This window comes from Cygnus olor, chromosome 1, assembly GCF_009769625.2.
Source record: "Cygnus olor isolate bCygOlo1 chromosome 1, bCygOlo1.pri.v2, whole genome shotgun sequence".
Taxonomy (NCBI): Eukaryota; Metazoa; Chordata; class Aves; order Anseriformes; family Anatidae; genus Cygnus; species Cygnus olor.
The window spans coordinates 166,244,427-166,266,041 of NC_049169.1; the positions used below are offsets into that span (position 1 = coordinate 166,244,427).

At 36.9% G+C, this 21,615-nt stretch overlaps 1 protein-coding gene across 4 annotated transcripts in view; it reads right to left on the minus strand.

Moving 5' to 3' along the window:
• Positions 1-12,542: 12,542 nt before the first annotated feature.
• PIBF1 (progesterone immunomodulatory binding factor 1) overlaps positions 12,543-21,615 on the minus strand; it is a 125,735-nt gene continuing 116,662 nt past the window's right edge. For all 4 annotated transcript variants that reach the window (XM_040540473.1, XM_040540461.1, XM_040540482.1 and 1 more), the window contains exons 17-18: positions 14,779-14,958; positions 12,543-12,872 (exon numbers count right to left, since the gene is read on the minus strand). In XM_040540473.1, the coding sequence (XP_040396407.1) occupies positions 12,816-12,872; positions 14,779-14,958 (237 nt within the window). In that variant the 3' untranslated portion in view covers positions 12,543-12,815. The remainder of the gene's footprint in view (positions 12,873-14,778; positions 14,959-21,615) is intronic.

The following is a 21,615-nucleotide window of genomic DNA, read 5'->3' on the forward strand; positions in this document are numbered from 1 at the left end:
ACTGTGTATAGTGGCCATCACAAGGACTTAGTTTACCAATAACAAAGATGAATGAACCAAACACTACTGATCGCAGAGACTCTAATCCTCCACTCTGAAGAAGCTGATCAGGCTTGATAAAATGTGGCTGCACACCATTACAAGTCTTACCTCCTGTTCACTTGAGGGCTTACAGAGATGATGACTATGTTCAGCTTGCTGGATGGGGGAATTTCTGTATTTCTAGTCATGTAATGTGAAGAAAAGGCACAGCTGCATCCTCCTTCATGGTTTCTATTTGCCTCGTGATGAACTCCTCCCATGAAGGAAGCAATGCCTCCTCACAGTTTGTCTAGTTTCATTTAATTAGGTAAGGCATGGTCAGAAAACAACCAATTTGGCAGCACTGGAACAATCTGGAAATAAGATGATGGGGGAAAAATGACAGTGATTATCAGTGATTGAAAAGCCTATTCACAACAGGGCTTTAGAACCGACATACATCTATCCAAATGCATATACATAGAAACAGCCCCCTTCACAAATAAGGAACATAAGTTAATATGTCCATTAAAAAAAAAAAAATGTTATAGAAAGTGAAATGTCTAATTACATAGAACAGTATTACAGATATCACCTTAGTTTATCTAACTACATTATTCCAATGAGCTCCAGGTGCATTCAATTTCAAAGTTCTTAAGGATGTTGTCCTGGTTTCAGGTAGGACAGAGTTAATTTTCCTCCTAGTAGCTGGCAGGGTGCTATGTTTTGGATTAGAATGAGAAGAGCGCTGATAACATGCTGATGTTTTAATTGTTGCAGAGCAGTGCTTACACCAAGCCAAGGACTTTTCAGCTTCTCGCTCTGTCCTGCTAGCGAGCAGCCTAGGGATGCAGCAGGAGCTGGGAGGGGACAGACCCAGGACAGCTGACCCAAACTGGCCAAAGGGGTATTCCATACCATCTGACGTCATGCCGAACAATATATAGGGGTGGCTAGCCGGGGGGGGGGGGGGGGAGCGGCTGCTCGGGGATAGGCTGGGCATCGGTCAACGGGTGGTGAGCAATTGCATTGTGCATCACTTATTTCGTACACATTATTACTATTAATACTATTATTATTATTATTATTATTATTATTATTATTATTATTGTTATTCTTTTCCCTGTCTTAATAAACTGTCTTTATCTCGACTCACAGACTTCACTTTCCCGTTTCTCTCCCCCATCCCGGAGAGGGAGGGGGGAGGGTGAGCGAACGGCTGTGTGGTGTTTGGCTGCCAGCCGGGCTAAACCACAACAGATGTTCTTTAGGATGGGACAACGCAGTCATTGGTCCCAGCCAACATGGGTTCATGAGGGGTAGGTCTTGCCTAACAAACCTGATTTCCTTTTATGATAAGATCACCCATCTAGTCGATCAAGGGAAACCAGCTGATGTGATCTTTTTGGACTTCAGCAAAGCTTTTGACACGGTTTCCCATAGGATCCTACTGGACAAAATGTCCAGCATACAGCTGAACAAAAACATCATCCAATGGGTGAGCAATTGGCTGACGGGCAGGGCTCAAAGGGTTGTGGTAAATGGGGCCACATCAGGCTGGCGGATGGTCACTAGTGGGGTCCCTCAAGGCTCCATTTTAGGGCCAGTCCTCTTCAATGTTTTTATAAATGATTTGGATGCAGGACTAGAAGGTGTTCTGAGCAAATTTGCAGACGACACCAAACTTGGAGGAGTTGTGGACTGGGATGAGGGTGGAAAGGCCTTGCAGAGAGAGCTGGACAGATTGGAGAGCCGGGCGATCACCAACCACATGAAGTTTAACAAAAGCAAGTGCCGGGTCCTGCACCTGGGATGGGGCAACCCTGGCTATACGTACAGACTGGGCGATGAGACGCTGGAGAGCAGCCCCGCAGAGAGGGATCTGGGGGTTGTGGTTGACAGGAAGTTGAATATGAGCCAGCAGTGTGCCCTGGCAGCCAGGAGGGCCAACCGTATCCTGGGGTGCATCAAGCACGGCATTGCAAGTCGGTCGAGGGAAGTGATTGTCCTACTCTACTCTGCGCTGGTGCGGCCTCACCTCGAGTACTGTGTGCAGTTCTGGGCACCACAGTACAAAAAGGATGTGAAACTGTTGGAGAGTGTTCAGAGGAGGGTGACGAAGATGGTGAAGGGCCTAGAGGGTAAGACATATGAGGAGCGGCTGAGGTCACTGGGCCTGTTCAGCCTGGAGAAGAGGAGGCTGAGGGGGGACCTCATCGCAGTCTACAGCTTCCTCGCGAGAGGGAGTGGAGAAGCAGGTGACCTATTCTCCGTAATCACCAGTGACAGGACCCGCGGGAACGGTGTGAAGCTGAGGCAGGGGAAGTTTAGGCTGGACATCAGGAAGAGGTTCTTCACTGAGAGGGTGGTCGCACACTGGAACAGGCTCCCCAGTGAAGTAGTCACTGCACCAAGCCTGTCTGAATTTAAGAAGAGATTGGACTGTGCACTTAGTCACATGGTCTAAACTTTTGGGCAGACCTGTGCGGTGCCAGGAGTTGGACTTGATGATCCTTATGGGTCCCTTCCAACTCGGGATATTCTATGATTCTATGACTCTATGTTTTTAATTTTAGTTCTCAGGCGTATTAAATAGTATATTGAGTTAAATAATATACAACATATCTAAACAGTTACTTAGCACAATGTTGCTTTTTTCTCCACGATTTTCAGCCTTTCTCAAAATATTTCAAGCCTGATGAACAGAAGTAAGTAATTTTTCAGTGAGAAAAACATCAAACACTTTGTTAATATATTGGCACTTGGAGTTTCAAGTGTTATTCAGTTTGTTTTCTATAAATCACGTTGGACAACACATAGCAACACAGTATTCAGTAAATTATTTAATCCAGTTTTATTCTAGACTTATTTTACGGGTATTTATTTCATAGATTCATAGAATACCCTGAGGGACCCACAAGGATCATTGAGTCCAACTCCTGGGATTCAATATTTATTTAATTATTTTTAAGAATATCATTTTCCAAAAAGAGAGATTTAAACTGCATTCATCGTCTACAACCACCTTAGCTAGAGTATCCACATGTAATATACTAATAGTTTAACAGTTGATTTTTTGTCATTTCTTTTTGAAAATGATGTACAAAATATTAAAAAGGACAATAAAAAGAAATGTGAAAAAAAAAACATTCTCCATTTTAATGATACTTTATTTTTGTTGTTGTTATTATTATTTTTGACTAGAGCAGCTCTAGAGCAAAATATTTATGTTAGAACATTCACGTTTGGCCCGTAAGTATTCTTGTTGGATGACTTAATGAAAGCTTGGTCTATGTCTATTGTGTTATGGTATGGAAAACTGCACTCCATGAATGTATAGCCCATTTTGGATGGGATCTGACCAGCTCATAGCATGCTTAGTTAAGCTATGGACACAGTGTATGCATGAACTCATAACTAATGTGGCCAGTTGGATGAGGCAAGACTTTAACAATACATCTTAATCCCTCTGCTGCTTTGAAGATATAAATAAGATAAAGGAGAGAAGTTGATTCACTCTTTTAACAAAACAAGGCTTCTTTCTCTCTAGATTGCATATTGATAACTTTGTAGATTAACAAAATGCAAAGCGTCTTTTCAGTGATTAGAAAAGCTTGCTTCTGTGCAATTCAAGAGCAAGGCCTAGTAATTCATAAAGCTGGCACACAGAATGGGTAAGGAAGTGTCATAAGATACTACGACATAAACACATGCAACCTCTGAAAAAAAATAAAATCTGTATTTTACCCAAATTTTATGCACAGGAGAAACAAACTAATATTAAAAAATACACTTTGGTTGGAACAGGATAAAATTCATGTCGTGTTCTACATGTTTTAAAGCATTTCACCATGCAGCACTACATTTTTTGAAATTCTAAGTTTTGAATTCAGATATGGCTTCACTGAAAGGGGAAAGAAGTACAAGTGGAAGGGACAAAGAGGATGTTAACTCTTCTGCTTCACGTTAGCATTCAGATCATGTGAATAGAGCAGGTTGCAATTGCACAAACTGGCTTTCAGCAATACCACATCTGTATCCATCCCTGTTACTTGAAATCTTACATTAAAACAATTACTTGAACATAGTGAAATTCACCTACGAGATAATTATTAATCACAGTAGGGTTAGACCAGCTTGGTCCCCTGTGTTCTATCAGCAGGAGCATTTTGCAGCGATCCAGGTGAGGTTATTTCTCGTACAAAACAGTGACAATAAGTTTTCCTGGTGTCTAATTTAAGAAGCTCTATGTTCTTTATCCCAAGGACATTGTGGTATCATTAAACTTGTCTCCTGTCAGTTTTTCTTTCAGAAATATTGCACCGACAGACAGTATGATGCAATGCCTGCTTGCCTCTGCTCTGAATGCAAGAGTGAAAACACTGCTCACAGAAAGCTAAGTAATCATCGCCGTGGCTGAACAAGTTGCCTATTCACACTGAGTTATGCAACTTAAGGAATTCCCCTCTACAAAGATGTTGTTAAACATTAAAGCTTTTTGTTTTAGAATATCCACTCTCCAGCAAATGCTATGGCTCCAAAATTTGCTGTATTGGATTACATGTACTTTTACTGGCGACCTAAAAGTGAAAAGTAAGTGCTAAGCTTTGCAAAGTGAAGTGTTGAAGTAGTCATACTGTCCATACTCATTCTCTAAAATTTGTCCAAGGTTCTTTGTTATTTCACAAAGCTAGGTGCCTAAGAATGAGGTAAATAAAAACTGGCAAAATGGAACCTTTGAAGTAGACAACAGAAAATGAAGAAGGAAGAGGCATCTATTAAATTCAGTAACCTGTCAGTGCTACACAGTCTGTAGGAGGTTCTTCAAACCAGTAGACTGGAAGCTCTGAATTTTGTCTTGTCTCTTTTCAAAGCTGAAGGACAGAAACGTTCCTGTCATTATCTTGTCCAAAAGTTATCTTCTGTGAACACTCAAGGGGACGGATCAAATTCAATCCCATCTGAGGAAAACGGGAACATACTTGGTTTCCTATGAAGCAGTATTGCTGCTACAGAGTGCTGTGAAGCCAACAGCTTTGCCAGGTCTGTTTAGACTATTCCATTGTGTAATAATCGGTGAATATCCCATGTAGAGGGGGAACATAAGCATCAGCTACAGCTTAGTACTTAGAATAATGATCATAAGGAGAAATGGGTTCTGGTTTCTGGTTCAATAGATGTTCAGACTCACACTTGTTCTTATTGCCAAACCCCACAGTTAGCATTTCATGCAGAATGAAGCACTGTGAGTATGGTCATCTCCCTGTGTACAGCCTTACTGTAGGACTTGGCATCGTCCTAGGACAATTCTAGGTGGTCACTGAGACCTGTACTTCTGGCACCTCCATGGCTGAGGGGCACTGAAGCAGAGCTTTAAGCACTTTGCAGTTACATTTTATGTTTTCATAAATTAAATAGGAGCGATAAGAATAAAAACCACAGAAAATCTCTTAAACAAAAGAATAACTGAAAACACAATAATCAACATAGGTGAGAAAGTGGATCAGGTATTCCTGTCTCCAGTGATATCCAATGAATCTGAAAGCTTGCAAATTAAAGAAACTGTACATTTTTATGAATACTAGGACTATCATTCAAATTAGTAAATACGCTGTGGTCTACCGTTGGCCCACGGCGACTTTGCAGCTTTCCATCATGAACCTGACAGTTCTTGGAGACAGGATAGTAGATCAGACAAGCCCATGAAGATGATGCAGTACAGTAGCCTTTATATTTTTAAATGAAATTAATTTCAAGAGACTTTATTTGCATTTCATTCATAACCAACTTAAACATGTCTGTTCACAGGAAAAATATTTTGCTTTGCATTAAAAATAAATATGATTAGAAGTAATAATCTCATTTGTATACTTCTATTTCACTTTACAAAATAATAGAGAATTATCAAAGATTCTTGATGTTACTACAATTAGGAACACAAGAATTTTACATCATTTGTTTCTCTGTACTTTCACAGAGTTTAATAGACTGAAAATGCTCTGTCCTTGTTTTTAAGTCATTCAGCGACCTCAGAATTGTTATCACAGTGTAAAACTATGACAAAGGTTTCAGCTTGGACAGATTTGAAATGGCACGTCAGAATGCAAAACCGCTATATTTCATAGGATTGGGTATTTTGTTTTTATTGACAACAGATCTAATCAGCTCACTTAGGTTTCCCTAAGGGAGGTTTCAGACAGGCTCCATTGTGTAGGAGGGCACCCTAGCTGTGCCTTAAGATTAGCCTGCAGAGATTTTGCGGAGTTGAGAAAGACAGGTAAGCTCCCTCCTGCTGCTGATAAACACTGTTATTGTTCTCCGTTCCCTGCTGAATGGAACAAATGCAATTCTGCAAAGTTAATTACTGCAATAATGAAAGAAATGACACAAAATGACAGGGAATGCGCTAATTCAGTAAGACTCGAGTCATTGACATATTATTCCCTTTACTGCTCATTGTTACTTTCAGGCACGTACCCCTTTACTCATAAATACTAAGTGGCTTTTTTTTTAGTATTTAAGTAGTAAGTTAATAAAATAAAGATTAATGTGTAAGCAGTGGTGCCTGATGGTCTCTTAGGAGTTGTGTGATCAGTACCTGAGATCTGAACACAGAAATCTCTGATGACACAGAAATTCTCTGATCTGAAAGAAAGGACTTAGCCATCCTCACAGGACTTGCTGCATGTTTCCTTTTGAATGTCGAGGAACGAAGACTCTCTCAGATTTTATTTATACACTAAAATAATTTAACTCCCAAGAAGGAAGAGGTGGCCAATGAATAGACTGCACCAAAATACTGTATTTTTCCCTTGCTTACACTTCTCACAGCATCATGGAAGAGATGAGTGCTATTAATGTTTGTGTGAACATCTTACACATAGCTCTGGGTGCAAACTTGTGAATCTCTGTTTACATGGTTCCACTCCACGGCACTGGGAGCTGTCTGGGCTTGGAAATCACAGGCCTGAGAAGTGCAGAGTGACAAGCCTCCTGTACGTGTGGCTCTGTTTCAGTGATGGGAAGCATAAGAAATTTGGGCATAGAAAAGACCCTCTCTCAAGGTCTCAGAAAACTCAGTGAGAATATTTCCAGCTCTTTCGTTTACAAAGGGCCACTGCACTTAAGTAACAATCCTGTTTAAAAACCACATATAAATTCTAGCTGACAACTTCCTTATAAAAGTCAAGCACTACATTGCCAGGCTTTACCTAATAATAATACACAAAGAAGCAAGTTCTTCTAAAGAACTGAGTAAGAAAGCAAAAGAGAAAGTCTTGCATGCCACAATATGTATCTCTAAAATCACGATAAAAAGGAGCATTGGGAATTGCTAACCATTTCAGCTGCAAGACTGAATAATCTAAGTAATCCTTCTTCTATTTAACCAAGAAGGAAAAATGAAAAGACTTTCATTGAAATGCAGTCATAAATTCCATCCATAAGACTTTTCCTGCAATTAAGTTACATTTACTGATCCACTACTCCTTAAAAGAAGCATTAACACAAAGACTTCAATTATTCATGGTCAAACAAAGTTGATTCTATTGCTTCAATCAAAGCAGCATTCTCTTCTACAGTGGTTATTTCTGTAGTATCTTCAAAAAGGGCACAGTCTATGAAAACATGTAAGCTTCTGAGTAAAAGCTATTTCCATGATCAATCCTAACTTTTTGCATTTAATACTTCTGCCATTTCTTGCTTTCATGGGGATGATTTTTTTGTCCTCTTCATCCTTTAAAGGATAAGCTGACTAAAATTCACCCTTTATTTGAACCCAGTTCCAATGTCCTGAGAAAAAGGAGACTCTCAAAATAGAAAAAGGGAAAAAAAAAAGGGGGGGGGGGGGTATTTCCAGTTAATTGAGAGGCATCTAGTATTATGCAAAACTTATTAGTGAGGGAGGAAAACCAGGGAACTCTGCAAAATTAACTGTGGAACAGAGTTGGTGCTTCTAGTGCTGTCAGCAGAGGGCTTAAAGAGCTGCCGAGGGTCTAACATCTGCAAAGAGCCATCCATACCTGCTTCTCCTCATTGCTATCACCTTCTGCAACACCATCACTCTTCCATAATTTTCAACCACTGTCCCTTTGCACTAGCAATGCTGTCTCCCAAGAGTTAGCATCATGTATTGTTGCTGATTGCTGCCAGACTTAAGTGTGAAATACCCTGAGTGTAACTACCTTATTAAGCTATGGAAGCTTGCATTTTAAAGGTCAAGAGTTCCCAGCCAATCCTGGGAATTTAAGATGGGGATAATATTGCCCAAAGACACTAAGCAAAACTTAATCTTCTAGAGATACTCATTTCATTTTCAGAGGTCAAGAATGAATACAGATTGTCTGTATGTTTCAGTATATGAAAATTCCTGGGATACACAGATTGTCTATATGCTTTGGTATACAAAAATTCCAGGGATATACTTCTTTGACTCAGAAAAGTCTGGCATGCGTTCTATTAAATGCAATGTTAACATGGAGATAAATCTTTTCCTCAGTAGACCTCCCTAATGAGTGGCCTGGAAGATGACAGGATGTTGCAGACTCAAGCTGTTGTATATAAATCCGTTTTCAAGCAGAATGACAATCGAGGTATTTACGCAACATCATAAATACTTCTTCTAAAGTACTACGCTATTTCTAGGAAGCCAGCTCTCTGCCTTGTGCCTGCCGAAGGCATGGAAGTTGATGAACACATACCAGGAGCAAAAAAAGTCTACCTGGCCATCTGGAAATGTCACAGGTTTGGTAGAGTTAGTGTTCCTTTCTGCTGGAACTAGATATCACATAAAATGATAACTGAAATCGAAAATAAGTTAAAGTCTAAGGGGTAGCAAATCTTATCCTGGAGATACTGACAAATATTAAATTTGCAGTTGTTCCTCTTTTGCAAGGTTTCATCACTGTTTTGCACAGAAAGTCTTGGAGGGGAGGAAGACTACAAATCCCAATGACACACAATTTTTTTGCAGAGAAAATATTTAGAAAGTACAATGCCAGCGAGGTATGACCACTGGATTCAGCAGCACGCTTTACAAGTTTAGGTCCTTATTAAAAAAAGCAATTTCATGTTTTCAACTTATTTTCCCTGAACAAGAGATTTCCTTGATTCCTTAGAAGTTTCTTTGCTTCTAACAAAGTGAGAAGAATGTGAGAAAGCAGTTATACTGTTAAAAAAAATAAAAAATCCTAACCTGCTCTAAACCAACTGTCTTTCCTTCTTTCCTGTTCAACCCATATACTTACGAAACTTCACACTTAAGTAACAGCAACATATTGTACTAAAAAATGTCATAGCGGATAGAACTTTTTCTTTCTTTTCTCTCTTTGGTTTGAAAAAGAGGAACTAAGGGTGATTATGTGGGTTGGGCACTTCAGTCACAAGTTGCTTACATGCATGACTACCCTTAAACATTTATCTTTACTTCATTACTTTGACTCATACTTCATTGACACAAGACCTACTACAATGGGAAACTGAAAAGACCATTTCATGAAGAATAATTTTGGAGTAATTCATTTTGCAAATATGCTTGTGGGAAATAACATCAATAAAAATGCTGTACAGGTAATGCAACTGAATATTTTCATTATTTAAGGAGCAAAAAGATTTATTAATTTTTTGCTGCAGGGCATTTCATGTTTGAATAGTTATATTTAAGTGACATTCTAGCTTTCACAAGCGAAGCTTAGAAGGTCTCCTCCTAGATAATTAACTATAGCCTTAAAATCTAATGGTGAGACACAGGAAAAATACAGTCTTCAATAGGAAAAAAAAATGTAAACGTTGATCAGGGATTACAAGAACCTACCAAGAGCATTATGAACTATCAATATATGCTTACAGATTACTTTTATTTTTGCAGATTTCAAGGAAATTGTTATTACTTTAAAAAAAAATGTCACCGTCGTCTGAAGAACTGTTTAAATGTCAATATAATTTCACCATAAATCCGTACAATATTTTGTCAGCCTTCCTAGAAATCAGGCTGCTGCAGAATGCAGAAATTTACAAAGCACATTTCATTTTGGAAGCATCACAACATTTTTGCATATTTTATTTCCACGGAAAGATTAAACACTTGATAAGAAGTAATGTCCCTGTCTTGTATTAGTATATTTAGAAATGTTACCACTGAGTAATTTAAGTTGGAAAGGAATTCTGAAAACTAGTCATCTGGTCCAACCCAAAGGCAGGTCCATTATACCAGGTTGCTCGGGGCTTTGCCCAGTTGAGTTCTGAGTATCTCCAGGGTAGATTCCACCACCTCTCTGAGGAATCTGTTTCAGTGTTTGATTACCCTCATGGTAAAAACATTTTTCATGATAGCCAATTGAAATTTGTAGTGTTATATCTTGTATCAATTGCCTTAGTCCATCATTTTGCACCTACGAAATAAGTCTGGCTCTGCTGTCTCTGTACCATGCCATTAGGTACTTGGAGACTGCAACAAGATCCAACCCCTCAAACCCTCCAAGCCCTCTAAGGCTCAGCAGGTCTAATTCTTTCACCCTCCCCTTCTCTATCAATGCACTCCAAATCATCTTGCTGAATCACCATCGATGTGTGCCATATGTCCATATGTTTCCATATGTCAATGTCATGAACAAGCCCAAGACTGGACCTAATACTCCAGATGTGGTCTCCTGTATGCCAAACAGAAGGGAAAAACCACTTCCCTTGATCTGCTGGCTATACTGTTATATATAGACCAAGATCCAGCTGGCCCTCTTTGCTGCTAGGGCATATTACTGACTCATGTTCAGTTTGTTGTCCACTAGGATATTGAGGTTTGTTTCTGCCAAGATGCCTTCCAGTCAGTCAGGCATATGGTGTTATTCCATCCCATAGGCGGGGCTCTATATTTGCCTTTGTTGAACTTCATAAGGTTCTTGTTGACCCATCTTTCCAGCCTGCTGATGCCCCTCCAAGATCCTGCCCTGTATATACTACTCCCCCAAATTTGGCATTGTCTGTGACCTTGCTGAGGGATGCTACTATTTGCCAGCTGGACTTTGCATTGCTGATCACATTTCCTTGAGCTTGGTGTTTCAGCCAAATTTCCATCCACTTTATAGTCCACATCTCACCAATTTGTCTATAGGGATACTATAGGAGAACAAATTACTTAGGATTCCTACTAGTATCTTGCCTAGAATAGTTTACAGTCCTTCTAGATTTACTGATTATTGGGTGATAACAGACAAGCAGGATAGTCTGGGAAGTTAAACTATGGGATGTCTGTGAATCATATGAAATATCAATTACAAAATTAATATCTGCATATGGGAGCAGTTTCACATGAAAGGCAAAAATGTTAATGATTCTGTTCACAAAAAAAAAAAGTTAGAGAAAGCCCTACACTTCAAGAAACCAGAATTTATCCAATAATGTCTGCGCAGACAGGTATGTGAGCCCAAATATTGCTATATATATTTTTTTTTTCAGTGAACAAGTTAGTCTTGTAAGATATTACCTCTGTCTACACACTTTGCCTCCTGAATCAAAAGAATCAAAATTTTAAAATCACAGAAACAAAATTTTAATCCTGTGAAGTGCAATTGCTAGTGTTTTTATCTTACTCTCTCAAAATTAGCATAAAATAATAATAATAATAATAATAGAGGAATTGAAGCTTACCTGCAGTAGAGAAAGCATTGCTTTGCTTCAGACTGATGTTTGGAAAATGAAGAATAAAAGTATATGTAGCAATCATAACCTCAATATTTATATATATTAATACATATAGATTATAGTATAATATAGTATATAATATAGTGTATATATATTGTTCATGCCCAGCTAGGAACAATGAATCAGTTGAAGACATACTATCAAGGAAACAGGAAGTAAGAAAAGGAATATTCCTCTTCAATGAAATCTGATGTATACTGAATATTTTCAGTATGCAGTCACTTAAACAATGCCATCAATATTTATGTGATATATATATAAATGTACCATATGCAGTCAGAAGTGTTTTCAAATATTGGAGACGTTCTCTGCAGTCTAAATGGACAGTGCAGTGGAAGAGGTGAGTAGACAGTATTCTTGGAAGACGGGGTTTATTTTGATACAATTAAAAATGTCAAGTTGTCCATTTCATCGTTACATGCTACAGCACTCACACATCATGGTTCCATTTTTATATTTACAGTGACAAAATTTTACTAGAGCAAGCGTATCTAGCCCAGAGAGTATCAGAGCTGATAACTAAGATGTATTTCATTCCTTCATCTGAAGATTTTTAATGACTGTTTGGTAAAACAAATGACATTAATTGACAAACTAAACCAATCAAGGCTGATAAGATTTTTTTTTTCATTTGACATGGTGTATTTCCTTGAGAGAAAGTAGGATATAGTCTGATGCTAATTTGTATATATTTCTTCAATTTCTATGTGCCAGAATAGATGCAGGGAATGTGGCATGAAAAACGGGGTCCAAGCAAAACAATATAAAAAACCTGAAGCATGCATTAATTTGAACATTCTGAATAAGACGTCATTTAACAACCCAGATTATATGTGTACAATATGCTAGTGTTTATTTATCTTTTAAAATTCAAATATACATTAGTAAAATCACTGCATGCATTATTTCCACACATTTTGTTCAAGTGACAGATCTAGAAATTATTTTATGAAGCATAAGACCATATTACAGGTATAAAAGAACAGTTGAAAACAAAACAGCTGTTTGCCTTTATGGTAAAAAGGGCATAATTACGGTGAAAATATCTTTCTTCAAAGAAAAGCTCCCCAAAGGATTTTCTTGAATATTTTGGAAAAATGTTATGGTGATGTTTTCTTCTGCAGTTTCTTGTACCATACAGGTGCCTCTGTATTTGTCTGTAAAAAATAAAAGATGTCTTAATTGTGAGACAAAGTGAAAGTCTGGACAAAAACATGCAATCTACACTAAAGTCTCTTTTCTTCCTCTGCAGCTCATAGCATTAATTTATTTTTTTTTGCTCAAATTCAAATAAATTAAAAATAAGACCATGTACTCTAGGTTATTATTACTATATATGTTTATTAAAACCTCCCTATTTCTAGGTGACAAAAAGCGGATAAGATAAAGGATTTGTTTTAAAATAGAGATCACAATGAAAACATGAGCCGAGTGTACCATAAATAGATTTCATTCTAAATATCATCATCTGACTTTCTTATCTGAGAATGGATGGAACTCAGAAAAGACATCTTACATGTGCCATAACTGACCAACACTTTGTGCAGAAATAGAGTTCTTAAAAGGTTATAATCCAAAATAAAAGAACTCAGCAGTTTTCTGACAGTGTGGAAGGTATTTTAATTGTAGAGAATTATCTGTGACCAACTTCTCTCCTTGCCTTCATAATCCTATGGGCTACTACTACACAGTCAGGATAGCATAACATTCTTGTGGCAAATTCAATGGCTGTTTATATAGAGAAAAAAAATATAAAAAGTGGAGGTGCAACAAGGTAAGGACTATTCTGTATTCAGGGTTCGCTACAAACTCACGCTTTACTGAGGACTGTCTCTTCCGTTAGTTGTCTCTAAGCTTGTTCTAGTTCAGTTTTCTGTCTGCTATTTCTTTTCTTCCAAGACTTAATAACTAGTCAATCTTCAAATTCATCTGGCTTTGGATCCTCATCACATTTCAATCCCCATCTTTCTCTCTTTTTTAAGTTCTCAGTTAGAAAAATAAATCTGCTTATTTGTACAAACTTTTAAAATTCTAGAAATTGGATTAAATCGGCAGGGTTTTCACAGGACTATAAAATTCTTTCCCCATCTAGTCAGAAATTCTACCATTGGCCCATTTCCAGTTCCCTACTCCAAAGTCTGAAAAGGCTGGAGTTTTTCAAAGAGAAACAATTACAACATGCCAAAGCACTTTTTCTAGATTTCCACATTATTTCTATACCCCTAAGTAAGACAAGACAGATTAAACACTTAGATCCTGGATCATTTACACAAAAAACATATATAGATACATAATTGGAAAAATAGCAAAAAAAAAAAAAAGGTAAAAAAAGAGGGGGGGGTTAGAATTCTACACCGTGTGGATTCAACCAGTCTGCCCTAAAGGTAGCCTCAAGCAGTGTAAATATGAGTCATGATTTGTTTTGTGACTCAACATTGCAACTTGCTTAAATTTATCAGTTGAGACACACTCATAGTGAGAAACTTCTAAATTATTTTTCTGAAGCTTTCAAATACTAGAAGTACTAAATCTGAAGCAGGCAACCTGAAGTACTTAAATCCAAGCATTTAGTTTCTAAAGGAATAAAACTGGGTTTTGTAATACCTGGCATCCTTAGTAAAAGAACTTATATAATCTCTGGCCATATATTTATAAATATACATGAATATAATATATGCAGGAATATAAATATACATAAATACTTTTATTTCCTTACTGATGCTCTTTGCTATATATGTACACATCCAGCTCATGCTCAGGGTAGATTTAAAATTATATACTTATTCTGTAGCTATTAAAATTTGATAAATGATTCTAATATTACAATCACATTTTTTAAAAAAATCTTGTTTACTTTGAACTTAAGATGCAGAAACTACCAAATGGCTAAATAACATCATAAACTGCAATTTATCTCTTCAGAATTAAACATTACCATAACGAGCTGCAAATATTAAGCTGAATTAATTACATATCTCCGTGAAGTATGAACCTATTTTTTTCTAAAATGTGAGGAAAATTATCAAAAAAGCTTATGGCACTTACTCTTAGTATAGTACTTACAAATAATGTTGGCTTAGGTGTAAATATATTTTCTTCTTCATGTTCTGGTGGAAGTTTTACTAAAGGGTTTAATATGTTTTTTGCCGTTGTAGTTTTTACATCAATATTAGACTGAGGCAAATTTTGTTCCTTGTGTTTACCACGTAGATTAATTAGAATCTGTTTCATTACGGCTAGTTCCTATAAACCACAAAAGGACAACACTAAGTTATTCAGTAAAATTATATTTGAACCTATTTTGTTAATAATGAATTTATATTCACCAAAATAAATATTAGTGTATCAGTAAATACAACAAGCATGACCATATCATACATGCCATCATTAACAAGATTACTAATTGGATACTAGTAAAAGTAAGAAAGTAAAAAAGTCACATAGGATTTATACATCTCAAATTTTGTGTTGCTTACATGCTGTAAAAGAGAACATTAATTGTGTTCCCACCATCTCTTTTAACTTAAGCTTTCATTTAATTTAAAATAATTATTTTGAGTTTGTTTTGTCAGGCAGAGGGAGTTTACAAATCTAATTTGAATGACTGTGACAAATTGTGCTTTCAAACATTGGGTCTTGCACAGAAGCCTTATAAATACATTACTAGAAATATACACATCTTTATATCTGGATGAGAAAAGTCAGAGAACAACCTTAAGAGGACCTACAACAAAAATGGGATCAGGTAGAAAAGAAATTTCATGAAACATTGAAAGTTCCAACATGGGAGGAGAAAAACAAAAGTATAAGGAAATGTTTAGTTTTTGGATGTTCTAATAATTTGCTTTATAAACAATTTGAATTAATTTTAAAAGCAGCCTTTTCATACTACTTAGCTGAAATAAATCCATTATTCAAAAGGTATAGTAAAGGCAGAAAGGAAAACTCATAATACTTTGTGACTTTAATTGGCTGTCTTCTTTTGTTGTCTTGCATCTTCTAGTGCCTAATGTTCTCTCCCCCAGCATGTACTGGGTATAATTACTGTAAGTTACAGAATTTAGAGTGTTTTATCTGTTGTTTTACCTCCAGATTGTAATTCACAATTCATTAGTGCAGAACTAGAACAGCAAAGTCAGTAGAAAAACTAAAAGATTAGCATTACAGTAATTAACATTGTATCTTATCTCTCAACTAGAACAGGGTAACTCATTTAAAAAAAAGGAGTTTTACAAATTTATAGCTGAATGACAAATGTTTGCTTTTACCTATTTCTTAGTACTTGCCAGAAAATTATATTGATGCACATCCTATTTTCATTGCATTATTAATGAACACTTAAAAGAAAAGCCTGTTAAAACATTCCTGACATATAGCTTCTCTCTGTCCATTATTGCCTTTAATACAAGATACAAATATTTTTACCTAAAGTCAAAAGAATCACGTTGTTCTCTTTAAACTGCCCCACACTAATTCAGTTCTATGACTGGATGTTAAACTCCACGGATGAGCTTTATCGAGTGTACAAATTGTTCTTGCATCTCAGTCATTTAATATTAACTATTTGCATAATTCAGCCATGTGTGGTGGCATGTTAAAACAGCATGACTGCAGAGCAGCTGTTTAAAAGGACTGCATAGCTGATGCCAACATGTTTTTCAAAGTTGTAAACTCTGCAAAGATGTTGCCAAAGCGACACATAGACGGAATTTCTTGATGAAAATAACTCAAGCAAGTATATAGCAAATAAGTACGCTATCAGAGGAGATTAAATTGTACATAAACAATGTTTTGACATTAACAAGTGCTGTTCCTATAGTTAAACTTGGTTATTCTGTAAACCAAATAGCTGCACGTTTGAACAAGGCAAAACCTCAAAACTGTCATGCAGATTTATTTCAGAAACAGAGTTGAAACCTGTATGCATAGGGTCAAATTCTCTCATATCAAAATCCTCTCAGCACTCTAAGGTCTTCTCTCCTCCCAGTGTCTGTCTTGTACTTGACAGCCCTGCCTTTTTTCAGACTTGGAACAGGCTCTGGAGGGTCAGCTCTACTATGAACTTCCACTCTAACAGTGGAATTCCCAAATAAGAAACTATGGGAGGGAATGACAGGGAGTGGGGATGACAAATTAGCCCACAATGAATAAATTCATTTGGCATCACAGCCAAATTTATTATGAGAATTTAGCTCAAGTTGCCTTCATATTTGTTCTAAAATCAAATTCAGTAAGAAAAACCTTAACAAACTTGGCAAAATACCACAGGAAACACTGAATCCAATAGAATCACTACTATGTATACTGCTAAACATGAAAAGAAATTTGGAACAGCACTTGCAAGAGATCTGTAGTTTTCTACTCATGAAACATTGATGAAAAAGTTCTGTCCTGAACTGCAGTAGTTTTACTCATATCTCTAAAGATTTCTCTGCTCCTTAACACAATCTTATTTCTTAGCTTCACTTTTAAATTCTAAACAAAGATGCAGTAGCAATACCTGGCACTGTTAACACGTCACCATGATTCAATACTATTTTCTAATCCTAAAAGCTGACAATTTGGTCTAGAAAAGTAGCAGTGCAAAAGGTCTGAAGATTGTGCATAGGAGAAATATGTGAATTCGTTCCATTTTGAACAGAAATAAAAAGGGGGAAAGTAGGTATAGGGTTCAAAATGGACAGGAAGAATCTTTAGTGTAGGATGTATTAGTTTCAGGATAAGCTAAGTAAGGGAAGATGCGAAGAGAAATGGACAGTTGAAATTTTTGGACAATTTTACCATGTCAAGTCCACGGTTCTACGTCAATGCAGTCCCGTGCAAATTGTTCACTTACATTATTCACTTTGGTTCCTCAGTGTGCTGAAAAAACAGTGTTGCTAAGGCTCTGTATGTCCCAAGTCCTCTGTGGACGTCACAGAATCATAAAACAGTTTGGGTTGGAAGGAACCTTAAAGACCATCTAATTCCAATCCCCCTGCCCTGGGCAGGGACACCACCCACCAAATCAGGTTGCCCAGGGCCTCGCCCAACCTGGCCTTGAACACTTCCAGGGATGGGGCATCTACAGCTTCTCTGGGCAGCCTGTGCCAGTGCCTCACCAAAGGCAACTCACATTCTCAGCAAAGAATTTCTTCCTAACATCTAATCTAACTTTCCCCTCTTTTAGTTTAAAACCATCTCCCCTTGTCCTAGCATTATCTGCCCCAGTAAAAAGTCGCACTCCATTTATTTAGCCCTTGCTGTGCTGGCTCCTGGATTAGGAAAGCCATGCTGTGTAAGCCATGGAGTGTCATGGTGTTGAGGCTTCCAAGTCCGAGGACTTTTGCTTTGGAGGGCCAGACAGCAATTCTTCTTGGGAGGACTATGAGTACTGACACCTGTGAATGGATTCACCCAGCTCCTCGCTGTGCTGGCTGTACAGCATTGGTCTCACTTGCCCCTAACTTTGGGAATACCAGCATCCAATCTCCACCTAAGGAATATTCTGAGGGAATGTGGCAGTGCAGATAATGGGAAACAATGCAGTTAGCATGAAAGGGTGGGTTCAGATGAAACAAGGAAAAAATTAAAGTATGCAACTGGGACAAAAACACTGCTTATATACAGCAACTGTCACACATACATATAAATATCAGTGACATACTCTATCATTAAATATTTTGAAAGTCTGTCCACAGAAACTGACAAATTTTTGTTTAAGCATGCTAACCTGCTCTGGCTACCAGCATAAGTACAAAAAAACCCAAACAACAAACAAAGTAATGACCTGTGTGACACATGGGATTTAGCTCAAGCTTTTAACACCTTCATTTACATGTCTAAACTTAAGTATCTACACATGAGGTAGGAATTTAATTTTCCATTACACCTAAGTGGACACCTATTGGCATGTCAGCTGAATTGTGTTGTAATAACACTAACATATTGACTAGGTTGCTAGTGACTAAGCTGCTGTAAACCAAAGGAACGAATGCTTACTTCCATTTAGATAAGTAAAGTTAGGTGTCATAAACTGAAACCATTTCTCACCTCACTCTCCTTATCATTTACTTTTCTCAGCCTTCTACTTCACCTAAAACATCCTTCATCCTGAATAGCCAATGTGCAATTTTAATTCACCTTGCACACATATTTGAAGTATTGAATTGCTGTGTTGAAAGGAACTGCATTTTTAGAACAGGCACTCACACCATTGATCATGTAAGCTTTCCTAAACATACACAGGTTCATACTAGAACAATCTAACATCCTGCGTTCCACTTAGTTACCCACATTAATACACATTTAATGAAGCTTACTTAAACTATAAAAGAATCACGGAGACCTCTGCATATATAATTAGTAAGTAGCTGGAATTCAAAATAAGTGATTAGAATGAACAGACTGAGAACAATGGGAGTGACAAAGTGGGAGCTGAGGAAAGGTAACATATACTGCATTGTGAATACTATCAGAAGAACAGATTTGTCCATTTTCCATTTCCATTTATTTATTTATTTATTTTTGTACTGTGATTTCCAATATCCTTAATTAAAACTAGCAAAAGGCATTTTGTATGCCAGTGCTTTTTGTTTGTTTAATTGATAAATGATGTCTTTATACGTCATATACATAAAGGATAGGCACAAATATTTTCCATGTTGCTCTTTGATTAAAATGTTTTCTGTTTTGGGATTTTTTCCTAATTCTACCTTGTCAATTTATTAGGCTGAATGCTATCAGTGCTGTTGTGGTGAAACACTTAACGGTCTGTAAAAACTTTATGCAGTATCAAAAACAGCAAGCTTTTAAACCGTGTTAAAGGAAATAAACCAAAGAAGTGCCAATTATTTTTAAAAGGTAAAGTAAAAAAGGCAAAATAGTTAGATGCTGTCTGCATATTCGTATTTCAGTAGAATTTGAGATTCCCATGATGATGTTTGATCTTAAAGCAAGTAAAAGTTATACTTTATTTAAACTTGGTTTTACCTGTTTATAAGGATAATTGAAATATAAATTACATGAACAGAGATGGAAGATCAGTTTGGGACTAGGAAGGATAAAATTTGATTCTTTCAACTAAATCAACTAGCAATGTAATTAGAAGACAGGGATGACCAAACACAAGAATTAAACAGGCAGCAGTATAAAGCAGAAATGTATTCGGAGTTACGGATTCTATAAATAGAGCTCTGTTAACAGTGTTTTTGTTGTCCTTGATACATGCTCAAACATGCATGTACCAGAAAAGCCAATTACATTTCCCAAATGAGTTCTAAGAAATTCAAAATAACTATAGTATTAAATATAACTAAATCTTATTTTATGTAATCATAATAAAAACAAAAGGAATCACCTGATGTTGAATATGACTGAGACATAAAATGGAATGCTGTTTTATCAAGTAAATAACTGATAAAGTATATGAAAAAAAATGCCTACATTAAGCTCAATGGCTATTTACCAAAACAGTAATTTCATTTTTTTTTCAGTGGATCATCAAGAAGCCTGAGGATTTTTCTTCTTACTCTGTCACGTAACTATAATCAAAGCAAGAAAGAATCCCCTCTGTGCACCCAACAGCTTGTAAAGGCCCTTAACATTATATGTGTGGATAATTATAATAAATAAAACTTGTAAAATCAATTTATATAAGCAAATAAAATGAAATATATATCATGCTCTGGAAGCAGATGCAAAATTACAGTGTTAAGAAAATGCAACTGACTTAAAGAATCAATTACATAAACATTAGTTCTAATGTTACGCAGGGATGTCTTGCACCTTCAAATACTCTCCATACAATAATCTTGAAAAGAAAATTTACATAGACCAAACTGAAAGGTCAAAGATGCTCAGCAGGGAGAGACAACTATATTTCTGGACTGAAGACAGATTTATTCTGGTAGTAAAATTAATGTTTGTTCATAGCATTAAAATCATCACAGAAGCAGCCAGTGGGTCCATCTGCTTCCCTCCTCATACAATAAAGCCTACGATTACTGCACTCAGGTAAATATCTTCTAAAGCAAAAGTGACCCTAACAACAGCACAGTTATCTGAATCTTTATGATGACAAATAGTATTCTACTTTTAGTTTTACAAATAGAATTTATGACTACAAACTTTGCCTTGGATTAGAACTCCATTTTGAAGCAGAGCGTGTCTATTGTGGAAGCTGAACATGAAATTACTGTGCTAGAAAATGCGTCAGATTCTGGCAGAACCACTGAATTTTGATGACTGACAAGTGTTCCCAGAGAAGAAAGCAGCATAAATTCCCAGTAAAAGAATGGAAACACAGAAGAGGCACTAAATACTATGAACCTTAAACAAGAAAGCCAATTTCACTGACAAAAAAGGAAAATCAGCTGAAAGAGGGATAAAACCAGAGGGGTTCATCTCTCAAAAACGCTAATCAAAACTTAAAATCTCAGAATTTGTGAGTCAAGCACTGAGATGATGGTTGTAGATGTGTCACCTCCCCCTCCCCTCGATCTGTAAGTCTCACATATTGTTAGAGTAACGCATGTATGTTCAGGAGCATCTTTGGAAAGCTTGTATTCCTCACTTTAACTACCATATGGTCCCCATGTGGCTAAATTATAACACAAAATAAAAATATGTATCCAGTCTGGAGAAACTTGATAGATTACAGCATTGTCTTTAGGTCCAAGAACAGTTGACTGTGCTGCAGTCTAGTGACTACTCTGGCTATACTTTAATCTTTAAAATAACAACAACAACAGCTATAACAGAACATGCAAGTGAGGGAAGACAGCTGTACTGGGATGAAAAACATGTTTGTGTTAGGTCAATGAAATCTTTCTTCACATGCATGTACTCTCCAGCTTAGGCAGCTATTGTAGTCTTCAAATAAGTCACAGGAAAAAGCAGAACTCAGCAAATGTGGTTATG